Source organism: Nyctibius grandis, chromosome 7, assembly GCF_013368605.1.
Source record: "Nyctibius grandis isolate bNycGra1 chromosome 7, bNycGra1.pri, whole genome shotgun sequence".
Lineage (NCBI taxonomy): Eukaryota > Metazoa > Chordata > Aves > Nyctibiiformes > Nyctibiidae > Nyctibius > Nyctibius grandis.
In genome coordinates, this window is record NC_090664.1 from 12,120,336 (window position 1) to 12,146,814 (window position 26,479).

General features: G+C 40.2%; 1 protein-coding gene across 1 annotated transcript in view; it reads left to right on the forward strand.

Moving 5' to 3' along the window:
* OSBPL10 (oxysterol binding protein like 10) overlaps positions 1-26,479 on the forward strand; it is a 124,590-nt gene that overhangs the window by 69,183 nt on the left and 28,928 nt on the right. Inside the window, exons 5-6 of the mRNA XM_068405158.1 lie at positions 67-277; positions 13,513-13,667. Coding sequence (XP_068261259.1) covers positions 67-277; positions 13,513-13,667 — 366 coding nt within the window. The remainder of the gene's footprint in view (positions 1-66; positions 278-13,512; positions 13,668-26,479) is intronic.

Sequence of the window (26,479 nt, forward strand, 5' to 3'; positions counted from 1 at the left end):
CCATAAGAGTTTAAGAGCTACATAGTGATATTTCCTATGACAGCAGATGTTTTTGGACCCTTACAGATGATGAGCCAAGTTGAGGGACAACAGAAGAATCTTGTACAAGCCATTGAAGCTCTCCCAAATTCTGGGCCCCTTTCTGCCTTGGATCAGGACTTGCTGCTTTTAAAAGCTACCTCTGCTGCCACCCTGAGCTGCCTTGGAGAATGCCTGACTCTATTACAGCAAAGCATGCATCAAGTGGGCCAGCATCACAACAGGACACTGTCATCAGGTGAGCACAAGGTCTCTTGGGTATTAATTTATGTGACTTGAGGTTTTTTATTATGATACTGGAGCAGGCAAAATTAGCTGTTCCTCAGAGAGGCAAGATGGGGTGAGCAGCTTGTAAGCTTCTACATCCTCAAGTATCATAATTTTTTTCTTTGCTTCAAAAAAGATGCAAAATCTATTGAAATCAGAAGAGAGGAGGAAAAGAGGTTGTCCTCAGTCTTCTTAGGGAAATCAGTTTTTGAAGACGGCAAGAAAAAAAAAAAAGGGTGGGGGCATGGAGAACAGATAGATAAGCCTATATTCTTAGTGACAGTGCAGAACCAGCTTGGTTGTGTTGTTTTTTGGGGTTTTTTGTGTTTTTTTTCTTTTTTCTTTTGAGATTGAAATCACAATACAGATTGGTTTGATAAAATACATGTAATATTATGCAGTGCTGTACTGAAAATAATATTTCTAGTTTTCTACGTGGAAGGATGCTGTAAAGGCAGATTTATTCCAGCCTGGGGTTTTCTTTAAATCTGGAAAGAGTTCTCCATGCAGCTATTTAAAAAAAAAAAAAAAAAAAAATCTGTCGCAAATTTTTATGAGCCTAAAATCTCAGACAATGTGATTCTGCATTGAAGTCTGCAGGCATGAACCTTTCAGTCCCCATGCAGCTCTGTTTTTTTCAGTCCACCCAGTTCTACGTGTCTGTGCATAATGTCCGAAGTTGGACCTTTGGCTTTCTGAAAGGGTGGTCAGTGTTTTTCCATACACAAACTGCACTGCCTAGTCTAAGAGCAGGAGCAGAACTCTGGATATGGGGTGGCTTTTTAGGTTTTCTTCAAGTGTTTCAACAAAATTCCGCGCCCCCCCCCCCACGCACCTGTCTTTCCTTACAGTAGGTTTACTACATTGCAGAATCTGCCCTCAGGGCTGCTGAGCCAGCTAAGCAGAAAGCCCTCTGAAGAATATCCATTGTGGAGAGAGTAGAACTGTGAGAGGCTCAGCTGAGAAGCAGGCAAATGATGTAAAAAGGGTTCTTGGAAAAAACAGTGTAAAAACTTTGACACCTATACTATGGTATATTATGACTTTCCCACATCCAGATTCTGATCTGTTTCATAAAGGAACATAAATGAACAAATTTTTTTCCTGTATTCTGGTTTTCTTGTAGAAAGTGCAAAAAAAGCTTGCACATATCTAAATAGTAATGATAAACCGGATTTAATTGAATTCTTTGATATAAATTCAGTTCAAAAGAGAATAGTTTGGAACAAAGATGAAAAGCATCCTTCAAAGAAAAGTCACTTTCTAGTTTCAAAGACCCTGAAGGTTGTTTTTCATGTCCATGTGATCTAAGTGAACTGTCAGAGATAGATGACTTCAATTGTACATGTCCTTGAATTGGTGTCCAAATAGTCTTCTGTTAAATCAGTGTCTGTATTTTGACTTGATAATGATTTTTGAGGATCTGTGCACAAGAACAGAAAAAAGCAAACATAACATTAGTAACTGCTGAAAGGGGAATCCCATATTTTTTTAAAAACAGTGGAATGCCAAAACTATAAAGTACTTAATAAAATTTAATAAATGTTTTTGTTCCTCCTAAGACTTTAAACTTGTACAAGAATTCTTTCAGGAATCAAAATTCTGTAGCGCTAGTTCACACCAGCATCTTTGGTGTAACTGTGAGAACCTGAATGCAAAGAGTTAATTCTTCAGTGTGTTTATTCTTTGGTATGTAATTTAAGAAAAAAAATTAAAAAGAGAGGAACTAAAAGCTGATGAAATATTTAGTCTCTTCTCCCTGGCTGGAAGAGTCTGTGAAACAGGGTTTTTTTTTTTCCTTTTCTTTTCTCCAGGCCTTGTTATGCAACACAGTTGCCTGAAAGAACCTGGCCTAAAAGTCTTGATTACTGATGTTCCTACGCACTTAATCTTATCCAGGCATACTTTGATAGACTTAACGTTTCTGCTGAGGCAATGGAGTTTCAGAGTCATCAAAGCTGCATTAACTCATACCCTGTCAGACTAATGCCTTTAAGTAATCTTGTAGCAAACTCTAATTCTGCAAGATGATATATTTCATTTTGGTTCTGTGTCCTCCAGGTGAAATTTTAATTTCATACCCAGAAGGTGTAACCAAAAGATGACCTTTACTGTCACCTCTTGATACTGTCAGGTGAAAATGACTCTTGTTAGTTTAAAAGCCGTATGTTCCCCTGATGGGAAGTCTCAAACGCCTTTCCCATGAGAGGTGATAGCTGTGTGCAATTTACTGCTAAATGTTTCCATCCCAGTACTGTCTCATTACCTGCTGCATAGTGTGTGAGATCCCAGTGGGCATTGTGGGGCAGGTTCCCCAGAATTTTGTAGAGAGACACAAGGCAGGAATTTGATAACTTATTTTCTTGCCTACAGTTCATGAAAGCAGTCCAGTCCAGCAAAACAGCACAGTCCTGCTCAGGTGGGGTGTGAGAAATAAACAATGGCTTAGCTTTGGTGATTTGAACTTACCCTTGAGTTTACTTTTCTTCAGTATCAAAAGCTCTCACTATTATGCCATAAAGAGAAAGAACTGCCTGAAAAGTAGATACGTATCTGCTTTCTCTGTACCATTTCGCTGCTAGTGTCTTGAAGTCTTTGTGGCTGATTGCGCAAGGATTGCTGACTACTTCTCTGTGCACCATAGGCCTTGCAATCTTACTGCTTCTATAGCAAGGACTTAAAGTAGCTGAGAGTTTCTGACCTAGTACTTACAGAATGCAGTCATGAAGATTATAATTAAATAGTAGCTATTTACAGCTTTACAGACCTTTATTGTTTTAAACAGAAAAAATGGCTCCTTTCTCTTGATGTAAATATTTTTATTGCTTTGTTTTCCAGTAACGTGAGTAGGAAGAAAGCAACATGGCATTCAGTTTATTGGAATCTTATCCAGAATCTAGGATTGTGTAGGTCTTGCCTTTAAATATTTTATGGCAAACTTTGTCATGGAATAGTTTAAGGATGAAATGACTTTTCCTCTTCATTTTCATGTTTCTCCCGAGTTGTCAGTCTCAGACCTCAAGCCTACAAGCAGACATGAAGATTTTAAACTGAAGTCTTCAATCATGTCTTGGAGTGTAGTCAATACATGTTTTACTTCCCCTCTAAAGCTTCAAGGAAGGGTTTTTGTGATTTTTCTTTTTCGTTAGTGCTTGATTTTGGAAATGCATCAACAAGAATAGTCAGTGAAGCAAAATCCTGTCTGTGTTTCTATTTTTGAGTCAAAATAATGTCAAATTAGTTTGTAGCTGTTGTTATTAAAGGTATGTGCATTGATCACTGGCTAAATTCTTTGTGATTTTTTTCTTTAATTGAAAAATATGCTGGGGAAGGATATTATTAGCTGAAAGTGTTGGTTACATATAGTGTGAGTTGAGGATGAGGGATTGCATCTAAACAAACTTTTTTGGGTTTAGGAATTTTGTTCTTTTTGTAGGAGAAGGCTTTTCTTATTGGCCAAGGATGTCCCCACTTAGGTACATGTAAAGTATTTCTTAATCAGCATTAAGTGCCTTGTGGCAAGCTTGAGTTGATTTAGCATGCAGACAGGAAACAGGTGCCTTTCAAAATTCTGTCTTCACTTCAAACTTTAAAACTTTTAGTGTTATTTTTTCCACCTGTGTAGCCTTTGGGAGAAGAGTATCTCTAGAGCCTATTGACTGCTTTGGTTATTATCCTTCCCTCCCAAACTGCGAAGAGAGCAAACTTGAATGTTTGTTTTAAAGTAGCTTTACCATCTTATGTTATAAGTCTGTTTTTTTATTTCAGTGTTTTGGCAGACAGAATCCTGTCTTGTAGTAGCAGCCTGCACAGGTAAATCCGTTCTTTTAGTTGGCATTTCACATTAGGCATTAATTTACTGAATAAAGCATCTCCCTGGTAGGGATTCCCTCCTATATTTTTCTGTTTCTCACTTACCCGCTTTTCCAAAGTGTAAAATAGAATGTTTCTTTTTTTTCTGAGGATTTTTTAAAAACAAAACTCAAACCCAACCTCACTATGGATTTTGTGAAGTTCATTTGAATGTGCAAATGCTGCTTGTTTTGGCTCTCATGACAGTGAATGGATTGAAGATGAATCTGGAGTTGGGGAGGGATGTACTTGAACTTTGTTTTAGCAGATTCTCTGTTGCCTCCTTTTTGGAGAAAATAAATGGACAGGAAAGACAAAGTCTAGATGCTTTCAATTTGGTGACAAATGACAACTAGGGATTCTCCTGCAGCTGAAATGGCAGGAGGAGAGAAAAATGAGCAGAGGAGTCCTCTTTCTTGCCTAACATCCTCCCCCTTCAAATGCTTGTGGCCAGGGAAGAGTGAGGAAAGAATACAGGGGAGAACATATTCTTTGTTACTGGTGTCATTTACTAAATTTGACGTGGTCAGTCAGGTCTCTCTTAAATGGATTGTCACTAGACTTGCTTCTGTTGAGAATAAACAAAACAATTTGCTGTTCTATCCGAACTCTACTACATGATTCCTTATGTGTTCTTTCTTTGGAAGATCACGTTATTTTCTAGTCCCTGCACAGCATTAGCAAATACAACGTTGTCTTTCCAATCTGAAAGCAGATGTGCAGCTGCCACTTACTGTTGCTGGGTCAGCCTGCTGTAGGATTCAGCAGAGTGACGAACTGTCACATCCATCCCTGGCAGGGGAAGGAGGCCAGATCTAATCTTGGTCTCTCCTTGAGGCCTCCTGCTGCATGATTAAGGGGGTATTTGTTAGAGTACAGTTACAGTATATTTTAAGAGTTTCATCAATAGATATTGGCTTACAAATGTGCCAGAAAAAATGTGAGGGTTTTTTTGAGTCTATAAACCAAGACCAGAGGACTTAAAAATAGAAAGGTTTTTGTTGTAGAATTGAGGTAGGTGTTAAGCGTATTTCATGCATCAATTGTAATGCAAAAATGTAGCTTGAAGGTACATCAGGTACCTAGAAAATCAGAACTAACAAAAGAAAATTATCAACTTTGCTTAACTGAAAAATCTCCTCTGAACCTTCTCTTTGGAGAGAATTTCCCTCCCTCCTGCTGTGTGCACCTGTGAAAGGGAACCGCATTTCTCCTGAGGGCATTTGTGTGGGATACAGCCTATTGTGCCATCTGAAATAGACAGGGGTTTGTGAACTGTAGCATTGCTATAGGGAAAGGAGAGTAGGTTGTGACTGGATGCTGTACTATCCTTATGTAGAAGTGTTCGCCTGTGCCTTGGTGGATCTGTCTGCTGCCTGTTCGTTGCAGTGTTGAGGGGAAGTGGGGAAAGAGGCTTATTTTTGGGTATTTTCTGTAAGAACTCTCGTTTTGTATGTACATATGCACTGACCTTCCAGAAGCATCAGGCTTGGGTTTTCATGCCTGGAACCACAAAACCAACACCACGCAGGTAGAAGAGATCTGGATGATTTTACTAGTCGTGCATTTGGTGTGTCCTTTCTAATTTTTGCATAGTTTACTGCAGAAACAGATACTGCGTTTTAATTAGTGTAGTGCTTTGCATAGTCTTAAAGCAAATTGTAAAGTAGCTGTGTATCTGTGAATGCTTTTATATCATTTGTGACTGCCTTTCTGGAGAATTTCTTTAGAACTATGAAACTTCAAGCCGAAGTAGAAAGGCTTAGGAGCATTCGGGAGGCTGAAATGGAGATAGACTGGTGGAGCCAGGCTCTGCCCTCCCTGCAACAAAAATGGGAGCACCTGCCGGAGAGCTCCCAGGATCGAGGGACCCCTGTACTCTGCCCCTCTCAGGTGGAAAACGATAACCTAGAGGAGAGGAGTGAGTGGAGGCAAGTCTATGGCCGTGGCAAAAGGCGAGTGCCCTCCTTGCCTATCTTGCCTCCACAGGTGCCTCTGAGCAATAGATATGAAGCCCTAATGGAATACAGCCAGTCCAATGGGGATGTGATGGAGAGGCAACCTATATCAGAGGTCCCACCACAGTCAGAAAAACCTGACGGGCGTATAGCTACCTCCTCCACAAGGAAGAAGAGAAGAGTTTTAGTGGTTGGAGACTCCTTCCTAAAGGGATCTGAGGGCCCAATATGCAGAGCTGACCCCCATCACAGGGAGGTCTGCAGCCTGCCTGGAGCCCGAATCAGGGATATCACCAGGCAACTCCCCAACCTGGTGAAGGCCACAGACTACTACCCCCTGCTGATCTTCCAGACAGGTGGGGAAGAAGCTGCATCCCGTAGTCTGAAGGGGATGAAGAAAGACTACAAGGCCCTAGGGCGGTTGGTGAAAGAGTCTGGGGCACAAGTTGTTTTCTCCTCCCTCCTTCCATTTTCAGGTGATGACGTGGGATGGAACAGTAGGATTCTCTCTATTAATGCCTGGCTACGAGACTGGTGCTACAGGCAGGGCTTTGGGTTCTTTGATAATGGCTGGTTTTATAAGACACCGGGCGTGACGGTGATACATGGGAAAGGTTTATGTCATAGGGGCAAAAGGGTTCTGGGACAGGAATTAGCAGGGCTCATTCAGAGAGCTTTAAACTAGATTCGAAGGGGGATGGGGTAGTAACTGGGCTTGCACCACTGGGGCAACGCTCTAGTGTTGAGGTAGACCAGGAGGCCTCCCATCCCCCTGGGGTGAAATCGGTGTGCCCAGCTCGCTCCCTGAAATGCCTGTACACCAATGCACGCAGCATGGGGAATAAACAGGAGGAGTTGGAAATCCGTGTTCGGTCGGGGGGTTATGATCTAGTGGCAATTACAGAGACTTGGTGGGATGCCTCGCATGACTGGAATGTGGTCATGGATGGCTATGTCCTGTTCAGGAAAGACAGGCCACTAAGGAGAGGTGGTGGAGTTGCTCTTTATGTGAGTGAGCAGCTAGAATGTATTGAGTTCTGTCCAGGGGCGGATCAGGAGCGAGTTGAGAGTTTGTGGGTGCGAATTAAGGGGCAGGCTGGCAGGGGTGATACTGTTGTGGGTGTCTATTACAGGCCACCGGATCAGGATGAGGACGGTGATGAGGCCTTCTACAGGCAGCTGAGAGCAGTCTCTCAATTACAGGGCCTGGTTGTCATGTGGGATTTCAACTACCCTATTTGCTGGGAGGCCTACTCAGCCAGCCATCCCCAGTCCAGGAGGTTCCTCCAGTGCATTGATGATAACTTTCTGATGCAAATGGTGGATGAGCCAACTAGGAGAGGAGCGCTGCTGGATCTTATCCTCACTAACAAGGAGGGTCTGGTTGAAGAGGTGAAGGTTGAGGGCAGCCTTGGTTGTAGTGACCATGAGATGGTAGAGTTCAGGATCTCATGTGGCAGGAACAGAATAGCTAGCAGAATCACAACCCTGGACTTCAGGAGGGCCAACTTTGGCCTTTTCAAGCAATTGCTAGGGGAAATCCCATGGGACAGGGTACTAGAAGGTAAGGGGGCTCAAGATAGTTGGTTAGCATTCAAGGACTGCTTCTTCCGAGCTCAAGATCAGAGCATCCCAACAGGTAGGAAATCAAGGAAGGGTACCAGGAGACCTGCATGGTTGAACAGGGAACTGCTGGGCAAACTCAAGTGGAAGAAGAGGGTGTACAGATCGTGGAAGGAGGGGCTGGCCACTTGGGAGGAATATAAGTCTGTTGTCAGAGGATGTAGGGAGGCAACTAGGAAAGCTAAGGCCTCCTTGGAATTAAACCTTGCAAGAGAGATCAAGGACAAGAGAAAGGGCTTTTTCAAATACATTGCAGGTAAAGCCAACACTAGAGGCAATGTAGGCCCACTGATGAATGAGGTGGGGGCCGTGGAGACAGAGGATAAAAAGAAGGCAGAGTTACTGAATGCCTTCTTTGCCTCTGTCTATACTGTTGGAGGCTGTCCTGAGGAGCCCCGGACCCCTGAGGCCTCAGAAGAAGTCAGGATAGAGGAGGAATCTGTCTTGGTTGATGAGGGCTGGGTCAGGGACCAATTAAGCAACCTGGACGTCCATAAATCCATGGGCCCTGATGGGATGCACCCGCGGGTGCTGAGGGAGCTGGCGGAAGTCATTGCTAGGCCACTCTCCATCATCTTTGCTAAGTTGTGGGCAACGGGAGAGGTGCCTGAGGACTGGAGGAAAGCAAATGTCACTCCAGTCTTCAAAAAGGGCAAGAAGGAGGACCCGGGTAACTATAGACCGGTCAGCCTCACCTCCATCCCTGGAAAGGTGATGGAACAACTTGTTCTTGGTGCTGTCTCTAGGCACATCAAGGACAGGGGGATCATTAGGGGCACTCAGCATGGCTTCACCAAGGGGAAGTCTTGCTCAACCAACTTGATAGCCTTTTATGAGGATGTTACCCGGTGGATAGATGATGGTAAAGCTGTGGATGTGGTCTATCTCGATTTCAGTAAAGCGTTTGACACGGTCTCCCACAGCATCCTCGCAGCTAAACTGGGGAAGTGTGGTCTGGATGATCGGGTAGTGAGGTGGATTGTGAACTGGCTGAAGGAAAGAAGCCAGAGAGTGGTGGTCAATGGGACAGAGTCCAGTTGGAGGTCTGTGTCTAGCGGAGTCCCTCAAGGGTCGGTTCTGGGACCAGTTCTATTCAATATATTCATTAATGACTTGGATGAGGGATTAGAGTGCACTGTCAGCAAGTTCGCTGATGACACAAAACTGGGAGGAGTGGCTGACGCGCCGGAAGGCTGCGCAACCATTCAGAGAGACCTGGACAGGCTGGAGAGTTGGGCGGGGAGAAATTTAATGAAATATAACAAGGGCAAGTGTAGAGTCCTGCATCTGGGCAAGAACAACCCCATGTACCAGTACAAGTTGGGGGCAGAGCTGTTGGAGAGCAGCGTAGGGGAAAGGGACCTGGGGGTCCTAGTGGACAACAGGATGACCATGAGCCAGCAGTGTGCCCTTGTGGCCAAGAAGGCCAATGGCATCCTGGGGTGGATTAGAAGGGGTGTGGTCAGCAGGTCGAGAGAGGTTCTCCTCCCCCTCTACTCTGCCCTGGTGAGGCCGCATCTGGAGTATTGTGTCCAGTTCTGGGCCCCTCAGTTCAAGAAGGAGAGGGAACTGCTAGAGAGAGGCCAGCGCAGAGCCACGAAGATGATTAAGGGGGTGGAACATCTCCCTTATGAGGAGAGGCTGAGGGAGCTGGGTCTCTTTAGCTTGGAGAAGAGGAGACTGAGGGGTGACCTCATTAATGTTTATAAATATGTAAAGGGCAAGTGTCATGAGGATGGAGCCAGGCTCTTCTCAGTGACATCCCTTGACAGGACAAGGGGCAATGGGTGCAAGCTGGAACACAGGAGGTTCCACTTAAATATGAGGAAAAACTTCTTTACGGTGAGGGTGACTGAACACTGGAACAGGCTGCCCAGAGAGGTTGTGGAATCTCCTTCTCTGGAGACATTCAAAACCCGCCTGGACATGTTCCTGTGTGATATGGTCTAGGCAATCCTGCTCCGGCAGGGGGATTGGACTAGATGATCTTTCGAGGTCCCTTCCAATCCCTAACATTCTGTGATTCTGTGATTCTGTGATTCTGTGATTCTGTGATTCTGTGATTCTGTGATTCTGTGATTCTGTGATTCTGTGATTCTGTGATTCTGTGATTCTGTGATTCTGTGATTCTGTGATTCTGTGATTCTGTGATTCTGTGATTCTGTGATTCTGTGATTCTGTGATTCTGTGATTCTGTGATTCTGTGATTCTGTGATAATGTGATTCTGTGATGTGTCAAAATAAGATTGAATTTACCTTTCTGTCAGCTGTATTTGGCTATGACTGAGAACAGAGCAAAAATCTGGCTTAAAAACAAAACAGTGACAGCAGTTTTTTCCTATTCATATCCAACTCTGAAGATAAACTTTCTTTCACATCATATATTTAGTTTTTATATCTTTTTTTCTTCTTGAAGTCTTTAAAAGAACAGGAATGAACTAGAGATAGAAAATTTTGAGTGCCATAAAGTGGCAAAGATGGCAACGCCATTATAATGGAGTGGATCAGGTTATTTACAGATGTCAGCTTAGTCTGGAGAGAGTAAATTCCAATAAAATAATTTAATTTCGTATGGGACAGAGAACAACTACCTGTAATATTCTGTGGTAAGAGTAATTTCTACTAGTAGAGATGAGAACGTTTTGGATGCACAACTGATAACGTGAGTAAAGTAGGAGCCACGTTGCTGTGTCCTCTCTCTTTCTGTATAGAGATTGTATGCTGATCTTAGTTAATTTTAAGATTATTTGTGATGGGTTTGCTCTTCATACTTTGTTTTTACCTGAAAAGTAGGTTGCTGTATTAGGTATATGGCAGCTCCCTTAGGATGATACCAGAATGCTGACATCTCAAGAGTAAGATTTGTAGATTAAAGATTGTCAAAGGTTCCCGGATGGCACTTTGAAACTAGGCATGGAATTTTTTCAGCTTGTTCAGAGAGATCACTTTTTATTTATTTAGGTTTCTGTGGCATATGAGTAGTATCTTTCCTACATATGTCTCTTCTGCAAAGTAGTCAAGTTCCAGGCAGACAGAATTTAACAAAACAATTTTTCTCATATGCAGAGGTGTTGAGGAAACAGATGTGCTTTATCCTTTGGACCTTAACTCTTGGCATCCTATTGGTTTTGGCTAGGTCATAATGTGTTGCTAAGATCTGTTTAAAAATTGATTGAGCTGACAAGATTTGTTTTGTGAGGGTCACATAGCCCTTGAGACGAAAATATGCTCGCTTAGTTCTAATAGTTTCTGTTTATGTAAGAGGGTCTAAAATGTGTGGAGAAAGATGAAGTAAATAGCCTTTTTATGGTAAGTTTGTACTGAAGAGGAAAACTAGTATAGTATTTTTAAAAATACGTAAGTGATGAAGTAAATGTTCACACTTAAAAATTTCCCCTGAAGCGAGGTATTTATTGAAGTGGGAGCTTTTTCTTGTGCTTATTTACAGAAATTTGGATTTTAAAAAATACATTAATTAAAAAAAAATAGTTTCCAGCGAAGGCCAAATAGATTGTGTGTGCAGAGAGAAAACTGATAGCCCAAGGAAATCGTCAGATGACTTACTTTCAAAGATAGGCATAAAAAGAAGTCAGTTCAATTTCTTTTTTTTTTTAGTCTGTCTGTAATAGGTAAATAGCAATAATCCAATATTCAGCTGTTTGATAGGGAGAAACAGAAACATAGGTTGAGATTTGTTACTGCAAAGTAACAAAGAGCGAGAAGCACGGGCATGCTCTGTAAAACTCTTTGTGACTATTCAAAAGCAAAACAAATTTATTTTAACCTCTTGCTTTTTTCCCCCCTCTTTGAAATCTGTACAAATTAACATCAAAAAACCTAAAAATTTTAAAACGCTTTAAGCCAGACATGTGAATTCCCTCCAAGGAACCAGCATTTTTATTTGAAATTTTCCAGTTTAGTTTTATTGTTCATGCTGATGCTATGCTTCCTTCCTCCCATTCAGAGTGAGTCCGTTTTGGATCTGCCAAAACAATCTTCAGATTTTCCTTTGAATCAGAGCTTGTTTTGAGGCATCAGGGGTTATCCTTTCTTCCTAGCAGCAAACTGCTTAGGACCTGAGGAGCAAGCAAAGAGATACTGACTGCAGTCACTGTATGCTGTCGTATACACAGTCCTTGCCATGTATACCAATATCGTGTGTTGATTTAACTCCATCTTTGGAATGGGAGGCAGATGTTAGCTTCCTGATGTGTAGGACCAATGCGTAGAGCCAGTCCAACAAAACAACCTTTTGTTTGATACTTGCATTTTTCTCTCATGTGGTTCACATAACTTGACTGGGACCTATAACATCTAACGGCATAGTCCTCAAAGTGACTGAAACCCAAAAAGCTTTGCAGTGTGTGGCCTGACAGCAGAGCCACAGAGATGTTCTTCCTTTGGCAATGGGAAATTTGAGTCATTGTGTGAAATATACATTTAAAAAGAAAAAAAGCTTTATTTTTCTCCCTGTTACTCAGATCTTTGAAAATCATTTTATACTTAACTATTTGCTTATGCTTTCTTCAGCAAAAGGAGGTGCCACAAAATTACACTAAGCAAGTAGGCCTGAAGTTTTGTCATGTCGTCATAACTTAGTGCCATTTTAGAAGAATGTTCTGTAATTACTCTATCTTTGGAATTTTGTAAGAGATCAGCTATAGGATTTATGGCCCATTTTTTAATAATATAAGTGTTAATATAGTAGTACTCAGCATTACCTTACAAGATCAAACCATTTAATTAGGAGGCAACCTCTGGTAACGCCTGGTGATACAGAGAGGAAAAATTGCATGTTCTTTAATGTACTTTGTGTTGATTTGGGTCATCTTAAAAAGTTGTCAGTGATGAGAGAAGGAGATCCTCCCTGTGGCACTAATTGTATTTTCATAAACAAATTATGGTAATGACTGGAGAGCTGCAATTTTCTTATCCATATCTCTGCATTTTATAGCAGCGTGTAATTAATAGCCAAAGTTTAAGCCCTGTGCTGAGGGCTACTGATTTGAATGTTGATACTATGTTTTAGAGCAGTATGGGAGGAACAACTGTGCAGTCGCCTTAGCTGATTGTTCTTTCTATCTTGGCATCCTTAAATACTGGACCATCCTGGAAATCAGGTGCCCCCAGAAATAAGAGTTTGTTCTGATGTCTAGTTCTGTTCATATTTAATGTGTATCTTTCAATGAGACCTGTTCTAAACTGTGGTCTTGGGACCAGTAAAGCATTTTAGCACTTAATCTAGAAAGAGCTTTGAATAGTACAGACAGAAATAAAATACTGCTGCTAAGCTTAAAACTCTTATTTCAGGCAGAAGAAATGGAGGGATGGGGAGCATATTAGTTTTGGACTGGCGTCTGATGCAAAACCTAGTACCTGTCAGTCTTCTGGTACTGATCCATATTTGGAAGATGTAGCAAATACCTGCACGGTATCAAAAATGTTTACTTGGATAACTTCATAACTATAAAGAGAGTGGACAGGGAGTACTTGCTTAATTACCAAGGTGTATTGGATTGTATAATCTTTAGGTATAATTCTATCTGGTGGTAGGTGTAACACTGTAAAATCTTCCTTCATTGACTTTTTAAAAAAAATTATTTATCACAGATAAATTGGCATAGAAGATGCTAAGAGTATTTTTGTTACTAAAGTAAAACTCTGCATGGGAGCAAAGAAGAGAGAGCAGTTCATTTATACTAGTAGAATGATGAGATGAATGAAGAAATCTGTAATCTGTCTCTTGTAAGTTGACACCCATTTTCTGCTTCAGAAGGTATCCTGGGATGGCCTGGGCCCAAGTCGCACTCCACAGAGCAACTGAAAAATGGTGCCCTCAGCTCCTTATCCTCTGCTAGTGCCAACATTACATGGGCGATAGTACCATCTGCAGCCCAGGATGGACAGGCACTACAACCAAATACAGAGGTAAGCATGCTTAGGTCTCTGTAGGCCATTTCTGTTGTGTCTGAGACTTGACATTGGTTAGATGCAAACCATGTATGATGGTGGATGCTTTTATTAATTACTTATTGTACTTTTTTCTTTATAGTACCCTATTTGTTTGAAATTAGTTGTGAAAATGCTAAGTTTCATGTGAAAGTGCACTGTAAAAACTAGAAAAATACTTTGACAATATTGCTGGGTGCTTTTGCTTCTTTGAGGTACTTTGAACAGAGACAGCAGGCTATGGCAAGCGTACAGTCTTTTTTCTAGTTGCAAAAGCATTTAACAGACTGTCAGTCCACATTTCTGTCTTCTGGTGATAGAAAAAGCTGTTTATTTTTTATGCTGGTTTGAGATGGACAGGAGACACTAGGACCACAACATTTGCTTGTTACTTGTTCTTCCATGTTGCTGTTTGCTCTTGGGTGTTCCTTGAGTATAGCTGACTATTCTTGGAGTTGAAAAACTGTATTGTTTTCTGACCCCTTTTCCTGATAAGTGATTATGGGCAGAACTTTTCCACACCATCCTGCAGCAGCCTGTTGATTTGTGCTTTTGTGGCATTTACTTGGTAAAGGGCAGTTCTGAAGCATCGACTCTTTGAGGAGGCTCACAGCTGCGTATCAGGCATCTCATGCACTGAAAAGTCTTTCACCATGCCAAATTTCTCCAGCCTCTGCTGTCTGCTTCGGTTACCAGTGCTCCTCACCGGGAAAACACTTTACTCTGAGACCCCACAGATTGTAGGGCACCTGGAGCATGTGAGACTTGGAGAACTGGGCAGAAGTTTTTGAGAGAGCTGAAGAAACCCTAGTGAATGCTCTTTGGCAATTGGAATGGCTTAAATTAAATTATATTGCCTTTAACAAAATGTGTAATGACTGGGGACATCAATAAAGCTGTTTGTTTTTCCAGTTCTTTTGTAGTATCTTGAATTGAATATAGTTCAAAAAATACAAAGCTAAACCACATTTTATTTTTTTAATATTATGTGTTACTTTGGTCCTCTTCCAGATCTGTCCTTAGAAAGTAATTGCAAATTCTGTTACTCCTAATGTCCATTAATCACAATGTTTAAAATACCTGTAATTGCTTTTTATTAGCAAGTTGTGTCATTTCTTTTCCAGATAAGCCAACTGCAGTTCTTAGTGTGTTTTTAAGAGAAGAGGCTATTTAAGAATCTTGTTTTGAAAGTTACTACTTTACTCACTGATACACTGCAATTTGTTTCATTAGGGTTTTTTTTGGATCTTTATATGATTGACCACCTGGTAAAGCCAAATGGGATGTGAAAGCATGGGCTTTGCAGCAAGAACATAAAGAGCAGCAGCTGATTTAACTCATCTCAGGATATCATTTTGCAGTTGAGTTCAGCCATTTATGGCTTATTTTAAATTACAATTTTTTTCAAGTCCAATCTCCTCCCCTTTGCTTGCTGATGAGAGATACTGAGTTGCACGTGTGGCTTGGGGTACTGCTTTGCTCATGGAACTCATGATTTATTGAGAAAGGAGTACCCTTGAAGAGATGGATATAAGCAAGGGAGCATAGCGCTGTTTGTAGTACAGAATCCTCAGTGCTTTGTGGGCAGTCTTCCTGAAATCAGCAGCCTGCATTTGGAGGCCCTGGGGCACCAGCCCTTAAAGAAGAAAAAAGATGGGGGGAAAAAAAAGAATAAATAAGATTTTTAAGTTATGAAAAGCCCAGCTGAAGATGGTGTTTTTGGCAGAAACAGTAAGTGGAAGCCTGTGGATTGCTGGAACAACAAGAAGCAGCTGGACTCATGTGTGTAATGTTTATTATGTTAGTACAGTTTATTAAGCAGAAATTTAGTTTTGCCCTGAGAAAGTGGCTTGAATCAGGATTATTTCCTGGAAGCTCTTTCCAGATCTACATCTTCACTACCACTGAGTCCTTTGTGTGCTTCATGTTGTCTGAGGTTGATACTGTTGTCTCGCAATTTGAAGTGCTCTTTTAAATGTAGCTGATACATTTTTTCAGTTTTGATCATTTTGATCAAGACATCAGTGCCCCATTGGAAGGCTGAAACACAAAACCTGATTTGTGGAAGAGGTGAACAGTTACATCTAACATAAGTTGGAGCTTTTGTGTTTTCATCTTCAGATCAAGCAAGTTGTTGTGCCCTGTTATAGAGGCTACACCTCTTGGCTGCTGAGGTCAGAATCTTTTCTGGGAGAGGAGGTGAAGTTTTCCTAGAGTGCTGCAGGTTCTGCCCAGCTGTCCAAGCTGAGCAAAGTGTTGAACAGAAGCTGGACCTTCTTGTTGTGACTAGAGAAGGGAGAGTGGGAGAACAGGCTGTGAAGAAGAGAAAAATCTTTAGAGCAACATAATTGTTACCCTACTAAGGATGCTATCTGAGCCAGGTAGTCACCCAGGAGATGGTGTCTGACACCCTGCAAAGTTATCAAGGTGTTTGACTTAACACACACTTCAACAATTCTGTGTGCAGGATTTAAGCGTATTTTTAAATATATTCTGGCCTGTTTTATGTCCAAAGCAGGAGTCTAGGTTTGGCGCTGAGTAGCCAGTTTATTTTCAAATGTATAAAAGCAATGACTGGACTAATTACTTAGTATGTGTAATTATATATAAAAGCAATTGCAAATCATCACACTCTACTTATTTCATAGTCCAGATACATTTTTGTTGATTACTGTGGTGGCATCATCAAAGAATGAGAAAATGTATCTAGATGTCATTGTTTGACAGATTTTTGACATTGAAGACCCTGATTTCTTTTTTTATTTATGGTAGCTTCTTTTAAATGTACAAGAAAAGAGGAGTCCACAAGTGTCATTCAAATGAAGCTTATTTCTCTCAATGATTTTCTTTTAAAAAAACCCAAACTAGGCACTGGATGATCCTCATTTCTGAAGAAGTGGATAGTGTATTAATGGGGCTCAGCTTTCAAAATATACCTTCCAAAAGAAGTGAGCCTTGCTTTTACAGAAGTTATGAGAAGAGAGTGCTGGTTCCTCTGTCAATTCCCATTTCTTCTTTGACCAGGCCTAGATTTTTATTTTTAAAAAAAATCTGTACTTTTTATGATATAATCTCCTATCTCTTGGTCAGAAGCTATACCCCAAAGGAATGGGAGAGAGCTTTTTGGCTAACGCTCAGCATAATACAGTAGATGTACTGACCAAACAAATTGTGAATTGACCTGTAGTCTGAAATAGAAAAAGCCATTAAATTACTACCCTTGAGGAACAACCGACTCAGCTGCTTATATTGTAGAATGTTATTTATAAGGAAAAGATAAATTTAGGTACGTGGATCAGCAGTGATTTTAAAAACAAAACAGAGATGTTTGTTATGTTGGGGGATGATGAGTGCTGAGGAATCTTTCCTGTATAGTAGACTGCCAGTGGCAGCAGTTTCCTGGCAACATGACCAAGTGGTTGAATGTGTTCAGTGATAGCTGTGTTAATTCTCAGCACAGCATGAGGACACTTTGCAGCAGTGCATTAAGCAACATCATTAACAAACCAATGACTTGTTCTCTGCTGTGTTTTTTGTATGTTTATGAAGAAGCCTGGATCTTTATAATTTTCCTCTGGAATAACAAGGCTCATTTGATGCAATTTTCTTTGAATACTTAAGCATTCTTGAGGGATATAGTAGGTTCTGGAGTTGAGTTTTGATACCTTAGATAACTAAAGTAAAACCTTTCTTTTTGGTCTGTCGCCCTGTCAGAGTTTCAGGAATGCAGAGTTTCTCTCGTGGTGAAATTATGTAGCAGCTGAAGATTCTTCTCTTTAGATAATGTGTTGGTGTTTACTTGAAATGCAGGGATATCATTTGAGATATTGCTTAAAGTAGTTCAGAAAAGACAAGATTTTGTGGCAGAGATTATTTTCTTGCGTATTCCTTGCCTATTTTAGCATGTACTTTCTTGACGTTGCGGTTTTGTCTTCCCAGATGAGTTTTCTTTTAGGGTTGTGATATCGGACAGCATGAAGTTAAAGCCTGTTATCTTCACTGAAAGAAGTAACCTCTGACATTGAAATGCTGGATCAAGCACCTTTGTCTTATTTTTTCATGCTTTTTTGTTTTTGGTATAAGCCTCCATGTTTTAGTTAGTTTCCTTTTATGGATTTTTTTGATCTGTCCGCCTGAAACATCAGGTGGAAGCAGGGATAAGGGCTGAGCTGAACAGAACTATTCTCCACCTGACGTGAGCTGATTGTAAAATACTTCTGTGCATCCCCTAGTGAACCAATTTGGACTTTTTGACATAAGCTGTGTTATAATTTCAAGGTTTAGGGTTTTTCCCTTAAAGAAGAACAGGACAAATCTGGTATGGAATATGCCAAGAGTACGCTCTTCAGAGCTGTGACATGAACTTGGTCTGTGTCCAGTCTGCAGTAAACAGGACCTTGCTTTGTTCATTTAAGGATTTTTAATTTTGAAATTCCTTTCAAGAAATGCTGAAATTGATTAGTTTTAAGATGTTAAGTCTCATAGTAAATTCAGTTGTAATAAACTTGGTGCCTAAGTAGAATAAAGGTGTGAATCACTTCCATGTATAAGCTTCTGTTCCAGTTCAACTAATTGTCATTTGGGTGTCAGAATTCCCCTTCTGAGCTGACAAAATATAACTGCAGGCCAAATGCTTCCCCTGGCAGCCAAATACAAATGGGAAACAGGCTGTTTTATGCGGGACCTGAGACGGAAGGAATAATTTTCTTTTTATCTAACAGTTTAGTTAAGAATTATTACAAAAATCATGCTGTAGCTACATCTACGATTTAGCTCTCTTCATGTGATTTTTATGCCTTACAATGCCATGTCAGCTGATTCTTTCCATCCTGTGGATCTGGTATCTGTGCAGTCTCTCTGCTTTCCTGTCCCTAACTTTCCCTTGCCTTGTGCACACGAGAAACTGTACACATGCTCCATATTGAAGTGTCTTTTTAATAGGATTGAAGTTTTAGCTCTGTAGGATTGAGGCTTTAGCTTTGATTATCTAACTGCTAAACCAGGTTTTAGTTGTGATAGTGATTGCAAGGGCAGTCAAGTCCAGGTCATTTAAGATATTTTGGTCCCCTAGATGACCTGAACCTTGATGTTTTCAACTGTTAGAAGGAACTGCGCTATTTACAGGAGGTACTGAATTGTTTAGTTCTTAATTTTAAAAGATTATGTGTTTTTGTGCAACCTCTTCAGGTGACAGTCGCTTTCAAGCTGAAGTTGTTTTCTATCTGTAGGTTAGTATACATCCTAGTATGATGTACTTCATCCTTTACAGAGGATGTAATAGCCTTTAGAGCTGTTACAGAATATGTTAGAGATGCTAAGAAATAATTTTAAAAGTGCTCCTGCAATTTTAGAAACTAAACTAGATGCAAGAAAGGATTTCTAATTCAATATTACCTTTTCTTTATATATCTGTGTCTCAGCAGACTTGCCCAGGACTGTGGATCGTTTCCTAGTGTAAATTGTTCCTAGTGTTTCCTAGTTCCTTTTTGTACTTGACATAAATCTGTGTAATTGATGTTGGGAGATCAGCTTAGCCATGAACATACAGTGCTAGCCACAAATGCAGTAATGGAAAGAACAGATCAGGGTGGGAAAGTAACATTTGCAGTATTACAGAGAGTCCCTTTTCACTGTTTAGTACAGACATTACAGGATTTCTGAATGTGCTCTGCTTTTTGCCTTCTGCATGTTTAAGTTACTTTTTGGGCTGAAGAGCACAGCAAATGGCCTGTAATGACTTGGATAGATAAATTAATCTCTAGGCAAAGATGGTACGGGTTAATCCATTCACTAGCAGACCATCTAAAAAATGAAATCTGAGATAATCAATTGAAGGTATATTTAAGGATAATCAAGGGAAGGTATATTTAAGGATTAAATGTACAATTATACTAAAAGTAGAATTAAATGACCCTAAGCCTGCTACAGCAGCACTGACGATGCCTAAGATAATCTAGCTAATTTTGATTTTATTTTTTTGCTAGCTTTACTGTGTCAGCAGACAATCTCTAGTAAAACTGTTTATGCAAAGAATTAATAAAAATTTAGCTCCAGCCAAAGCCATTGCATTTTGTTGAGTCACCCCCACATCCAAAATTCATGTATTCCAGCTGCTATCTATATAATATATTTGAGACTAATAGTTGTCTTAAAAATACCAAGCTTTAATACAAAATTTGCATCTAATTTGAATAAGCACGAGGCTCTGATTCATGTGGCATTCCATCATTACTAGTGAAATGCAGTGAAAACTGAGCATTGAAAAATAAAGAACTCAGGTTCACTTGCAGTAAGGTTTAAAAATTGGGTTAAAATGGATCAGTTGCTCACCCTGTTCATTATAAAACCTGTGCCCTCTGCAAAACGAACTCTGAAGCCAATGTTAATTTTATTTCAGGATTGTGCGTTAACTGATTTGTTGCGTGCCAATTGATTTGCTTAGTGCTGTCAGTTTTATTTCTTTGTATGTTTATATATATGGGTTTGGCAATATTGCCCATTAGTGAGCTTACCCATCTCATTAAGACTGTCAATAACTTAGCTAGACTTCAGTAAGTTGGGCTGAACTCTTCAACGACGAATGTTTGTCTCAGGTTGGAATTGCTTTATCCTGCTTAGTGAAGCACCATCCAGACTGGCTTCAGCTGTTCCATCTGGTCTTGCTAGAATAGAAAAATAGTTTCCTGCTTATGGTGATGGATTCTAGTGATTCTTTATTTGAAAAGCCCTGAATGTGGAAACAGCTGGGACGAAAGTACTTAATTATAAAACTATCTCAGAGGAGGAGTTGGAAGGAGAAGATGCAAGAGGCAGGACTCATCTCCATTATAATGTAGAGAGATCACACAGTCGTCTTCACAGTCTGAGATGGACCAAGAGATTCATGAGGCTGAGAACAAACCTTAGAAACTTTTCAAGGAGAGTGTTCCACTGGCCTCAAGAAGTTAGCTGTATAAAAGATGTCAAAATCTTCTAGGCTTAATTTGTTTCACATATACATTGAAGTTGTCCTGGTATGATTTATAATGATTTATTTTTCTCCTGAAAGACTTGAACCTGTCCTTCCCCCCGCCCCACCTCGCCTTTGTTTCCCAACCCATTCCCCTCCCCCCCCCTTTTTTTTTTGTTTGATGTTTTGTGTGTGGCAGCAATGAGAATATGTATCATGGATGGGACAAAAAATTGCAGGAAGAGTCAGGGTGGTTTAATAAGTGTATTGCCTTGAGGAAAGATTGTTAATACTGCTTGTATTAACATGTCTTTACCATTTCTCTCCTCTTATAAATATGCTGACATTTGGTACTGCATACAAGAAAGAGCACTGCGAGAACTGGATTTACATATAGATTAGTATTGCCAGACCAGATGATTGTAAAGGTTAAATTCATAGTTGTCCATCTTTTTGTGCCCTCTTTGTATATGTGAATGATATATTATTGACTAACATGGTAGCATTTTTCTGCCATAAATTTGCTTAGCTAGCATACAAGGCGACATACAAGAAGAGATTAACGGCTGGCTGAATGACTCAAGTTCTGTTACTTCCTAACTTTTCAGTTACTGGGCTTTGCAAGCAGCATCGTTACAGAATCACAGAGTACTCCGGGTTGGAAGGGACCTACGCAGGTCCTGTAGCTCAACACTGCTCAAAGCAGAGCTAATCAGGTCAGCTTGCTCAGGGTCATGTCCACTCAAGTCTTGAACACCTCCAACAGCGGAGGTCTCACAACCTCTCTGCACAAACTGTTGCAGTTTCTCTAGAGATTTTATCAATGGGAGTAAAGGTTACTTGGAGTGTGATGACTTTCCTTATCAGTGTGCTGTACTGTCTGGTGGGCGACTGAAATCGTCTGCTAGGTCCCTTATCAAAAAGTGTTTGTCTTTCCCTTCTTTGTGGGGGAATGAGGCAAGTTGCTCCTACTTCTTCAGGTTTCTCCCCACGGATCTTATTCTAGAGAGAATCCCTTTTAATACAGGAGGATGTCTAGAGCATATAGCCTTCTGCCATACTTTCCTCCATGTTAGTCTCTGTCACCAGCCTGCAGATCAGTGCAGCCTTTTGTCCTTAGCTCCCCAAAACTTATACGCCTGTGACTTTCAGACCCTTTACAATCTCTGAAGTCCTGCCGGGCCAGTGATGGGAATCTGTCCTGCCACACTGTGTGGTTTGTCAGCTTGTAAATTCTGAGTAACTTATTTTGCATAGTGTCAGATGCTGTATTTATAGCCATCTTGCTTCTAAAAAATTTGATTCTCAAAACAAAACTGAGTATCTTTCAGGAAACTGTTCTTTCACTAGTATCTGTATTGCATTAGGAATAGGTTTTGTTAAAATCGTTTATGATGTGATACTGTATGTCTTGTGATTTTAGGTTAGCATAAAATTTACTGTTGTGATTTATGCTAGCCTTCAAGGTGTTTTGCTTCAATTTAGGACAAGTCCGTGGGGCTTTTCTCTTTGCGCATTTTTTTGTAGTCGCATGTTCCTGTCCCTTTCTGATGATACCAGTGATGAAAAATATTTATTCCCAGTTCTTACTGAATTTATGCAATACTGCAAAGTCCTCTCGTGTTTTAGGATTCAGATTAAACAGTGCTGTGCTTCAGTAGCCCTCATTTCATGAAAGACACAAGATGTGTGGACTGGTGCTGGTACTTAATCTTCTCCTGTGGAGTCTGTGCTTGGGAATTAACTGCTTTTCAGAACTGGCTGCCTTAGGTTTATGAAAAGCAAAATTTGCAAGAGGAATTGTCTTACAAAGAAGATATGAACATGTAGGGAAAAAGTTGTCCAACAAACATTATTGGTGCATAACAGGATTACAGTGCTGTAGGTAACCTGAATGAGGATCTCTGTTTAAAAGGATGTTAAGTCACTGATTGATTATTTGTTCTTAAACATAATCACTTTCATAGTTAGTTTCAAATATTTTTTCTGAAGGTGTACACAGGCTATACTGCAGCATAAACATAGATGCCCTTTGTTTTGTGTTACATGCATTTTTTTCGTATTCTTTAAACAACAAACCAACCCTTTTTCTTTCTAAATCTCTTATGCTACTTTGTTCTCATCACTGCTGTATTGTTATGTTTAGCTCTAAATATGGTCACAGGTCAGAGTTAAACACATCTGCCGTGTAGGAAAAGGAAGCTTTCTGAACTTGTTCTTTAAGGATGAAAAGACTTATCTTCCCAGAGATACTGCCACAAACCATTAACAAAAACGTGTTAGGCAAAACTCTCAAAATAGTGAATATCTGGATAATGTCCTTGCCTCCAGATGCCTGACAGATTGGTTTTGTTGGGAAGGAAAAAGATTGCAGACCTATTTGTCACCTAAGATACAGGTGTTGTGATTATTTTCTTTGCTTGCATCACCTCTCTGTCAGCCTGTCTGTATTTACGAAGTATAGTATCCAGATGCATTTCTACTTTGTTTGCTTGCTTTGTAGTGAAGGAAGGATCTCCTAAGGAGAGCTAGGTATTACTTGGTTGAGTAGATGACACTGCTGTTATGTGTTGTATCCAGTTAATCTTGTGTGATAGACAGATTGCTTACATTGCCACACTTTGATCCTTGCACTTGTCCCTAGCTGGAGATATTTTCTGAACATCTGCTGTGTTTAGCATATTCAATTAAAAAAACCCCAAACAACAAACCACAAAATATGTATAAATTATCCATACACAAAAAATTGACATGTTTTAATCATTGATAGTCCTAGTTTGAAGAATTTTATTTTCTCTAGAGACCTGAAGTGTACCAAACACAAATAACAGATTTGGTAAGAAATTAATTTTTGGGCTCTTTGTAGACATTCTTTCCTGATGGAAGCTTTTTCTAACCAATATTCTGTGGTTTGACCTATCAATGATGAACGATGTATCCAGGATTACATAAAAGCTTTGACCCCACTTTCTCACACTGCAAACCCAGATGAAGCAGTTACTTATCTATCCAGATAGATATGCCTGGATTATTTTTCTTGGTACATGTAGTTTAAGGTAAGTAGAAAATCTGCCTTTTATGCCATTTTTTGTTCATCTAGTTGTATGAAGGAGAAACTAACTGTCTTGCCAGTTGGATCTGTATGTAGAGGACAGTAGCAAAGCAAAAAGAAAGTGATGTTTTTGCTTGCCATAGTGGTGTTGGGTATAAGTTACAGTTGCTCACTTCTTAATTGTAAAATCCTTCTCATTTGATTGTCATCCTCTGTTACTTGCTTTGATATTTTAAAGGTTATCTTTAATTTTGTTTCATCATTGTTATATCTAAGCTATAATGATTGAATGCTAGGAAAAGTGTGCCTGTGGGTGTGTGTTTTCGGGTTTTGGGGTGGGTGGGTTCCCCCTTGAGGTCGTAGACTTTTTGCATATTAATACTATGGCAAAAGTTTTCCCAGCAATTAAAGCAAAATGTACTGACAAAGGCAGTAGCGGAGACAGCTCCTATGAAATATTCAGAGTAAATGAAGAAAATCAGCTGAGCTGAGACACCTACTTTGCTACCTTTAAGAGACCTTCAGGATGAAATTGAGATGTACGGGCTGTAATAAGTTTTGCTTTCTAAATTCTCCATTTAAGTTTTGGGTTGGTTCTGAGCTCGTTAAGTCTCTTAAAAAAAAAAAAAATCAAACCTTGGACACTGGGGAGCCTTAAGTCTCTTTGAAAGTCACTGGAACTTCGGTATCCAGGTGCCCACATTACAATGGGCATATGGGAAATCGGTGTGTTTGAGGTTTTATCTTTGATCTCTTTCTTTGCAATAATCAGTCACAGGGCTACCAAGAGCAAAGCATAAATAACACTACAGTAAGATGGAGGCCAGGGCTTAAGCAATGACCTGAGTTCGCTCTACCACCACTTTTCCAACCTTCTTTTTTCCCTTCCTCTGCTTACATTGTGTAATGGTGTGGTGGTAAATGGTGAAAAGAGTGTTTTCTATTTGTTTTATTTGAACTCTTCTTGAAGAGTAGGAAAGCTTATACAAAGAGATACAGGAGCTTGTTGGATATAAAACAAAGTGTTGCTACTTATAGTTAAGCTTAAAGTTGCTGATCTGTAAATGACTGCATTTGGAAGTTAGAGAAGTGCATGGTTACAGTGGACTTGAAGTAAATGTGTTTGAGTTTTTGTTTTGTTTCAGGATTTAGGTTGAAGTAGACTGAAATTTTCTATTTCACTTCTATTATATTCATGTCAATTTTCTATATGGGAATTACTCCTCCTTTCACAGCATGCCAATATGCTAGTCTGTATGTAAAATAGTTCAGTAAGTACAACTTATTGGCCAAGCTACATTTGAGATTCAGATCACTGCTAATGAGGGATGGGTGCAGGAAACTTGCATATTCTTCAGTCAGGTGCATGCCACAGCTGGTAGTAAATGCAATTAAATATTTTGAAGGTGTACGTGCTGGAAGAAGAGAAGACAAGTGACAAATGCAAATTAGTGCGGTTTTGTCGATTCTGATACAGTGACAAGCCCTGCAAGAAGCCAACAGCTCATTATTTATTCCTGCTTTTGGGGTGTTCTTACTATATCTGCCTTAGAAAGACAATTCTAGTTCAGGTATTGAGACTGGTGAAAATCTTATGGAGCCAATTTGTCACATTAGTGTAAATGTGCTAAAGCTCTCTGACCTTACAGAGTTATAATTAATCTTACACCCACAGAAAACCTGTTTGCAAGCTCTCGAGTTACACAAGTGTAAGTGTAAATGATGCTTGCAAACCTATATCATTAATGAAGGGAATCTGAAAATCCAAAGGAGGCCTTTGACTTTTATGTGCACTAGTAGAACTAATTGCAATTAGATGTCTCTACAGGACATATGGTAATCCTTACCTAGTCTGAAAATGCTAATTCTGTTTAGTATTGCTTCTGAACAAGCCCTGCAAGTAACTTATTCCACCTTTCTCTCAATGCAGAAATGTTTCATACAGTGTTTTTTTTTAGTATCTTTTGCAATTTTTTTTAATGTAGAAAGACTTAAGGACTACTTCCCTTGGAATATTATTAAATGATGTCTTTTTATCTGGATGTTTTAAGTTCCTAAGATTCATCCCTCTTGCTTCTGACTACAGTCCTTTTTGTACTTCATAAAAACTTCACTGAAAGTTCTTAGAATAATTTGGTGTAATTGTATGAAGAATTGCCTCATGAGTCCTATACAAGTCCTCAGTGTGTCCCTGTCAGGATACATGTGGTCTCTGCTTATTACTATGATGGAGAAAAGGCTCAGTTACACAATGCCTTCTTTGCCTCAGTCTTTACTGGTGACATCAGCCTTCAGGAATCCCAGACCTCTGAGATCAGAGGGAAAGTCTGGAGGAAAACTTACCCTTGGTGGAGGAGGAATAGGTTAGGCAGCATTTAAGCTGCACATACATAACTCCATGGAGCCTGATGGGATGCACCTATGAGAGCTGGCCAAAGTCATTGCAAGGCCACCATCTATTGTCTTTAAAGGGTCAAGGTGTTTGGGAGAGGTTTGTGAAGACTGGAAGAAAGCAAATGTCACTTCTATCTTCAAGAAGGGCAAGAAGGAACATCTGGGGATGTTCTGGTAACATCTGGGGAGCTGCAGCATCTCCTCAGTCCCTGGGAAGGTGGTAGAGCAGCTAACCCTGGAAAACATTTCCAAACACGTGAAGGACAAGAAGGTGATCGGGAGTAGTCAGCGTGGATTTACGCAGGGGAATCATGCTTAACCAGCATGATAGCTCTCTACAATGAAGTGACGAGCTTGGTGCATGTGGGGAGAGCAGTGGATGTTGTTTGCTTTGAC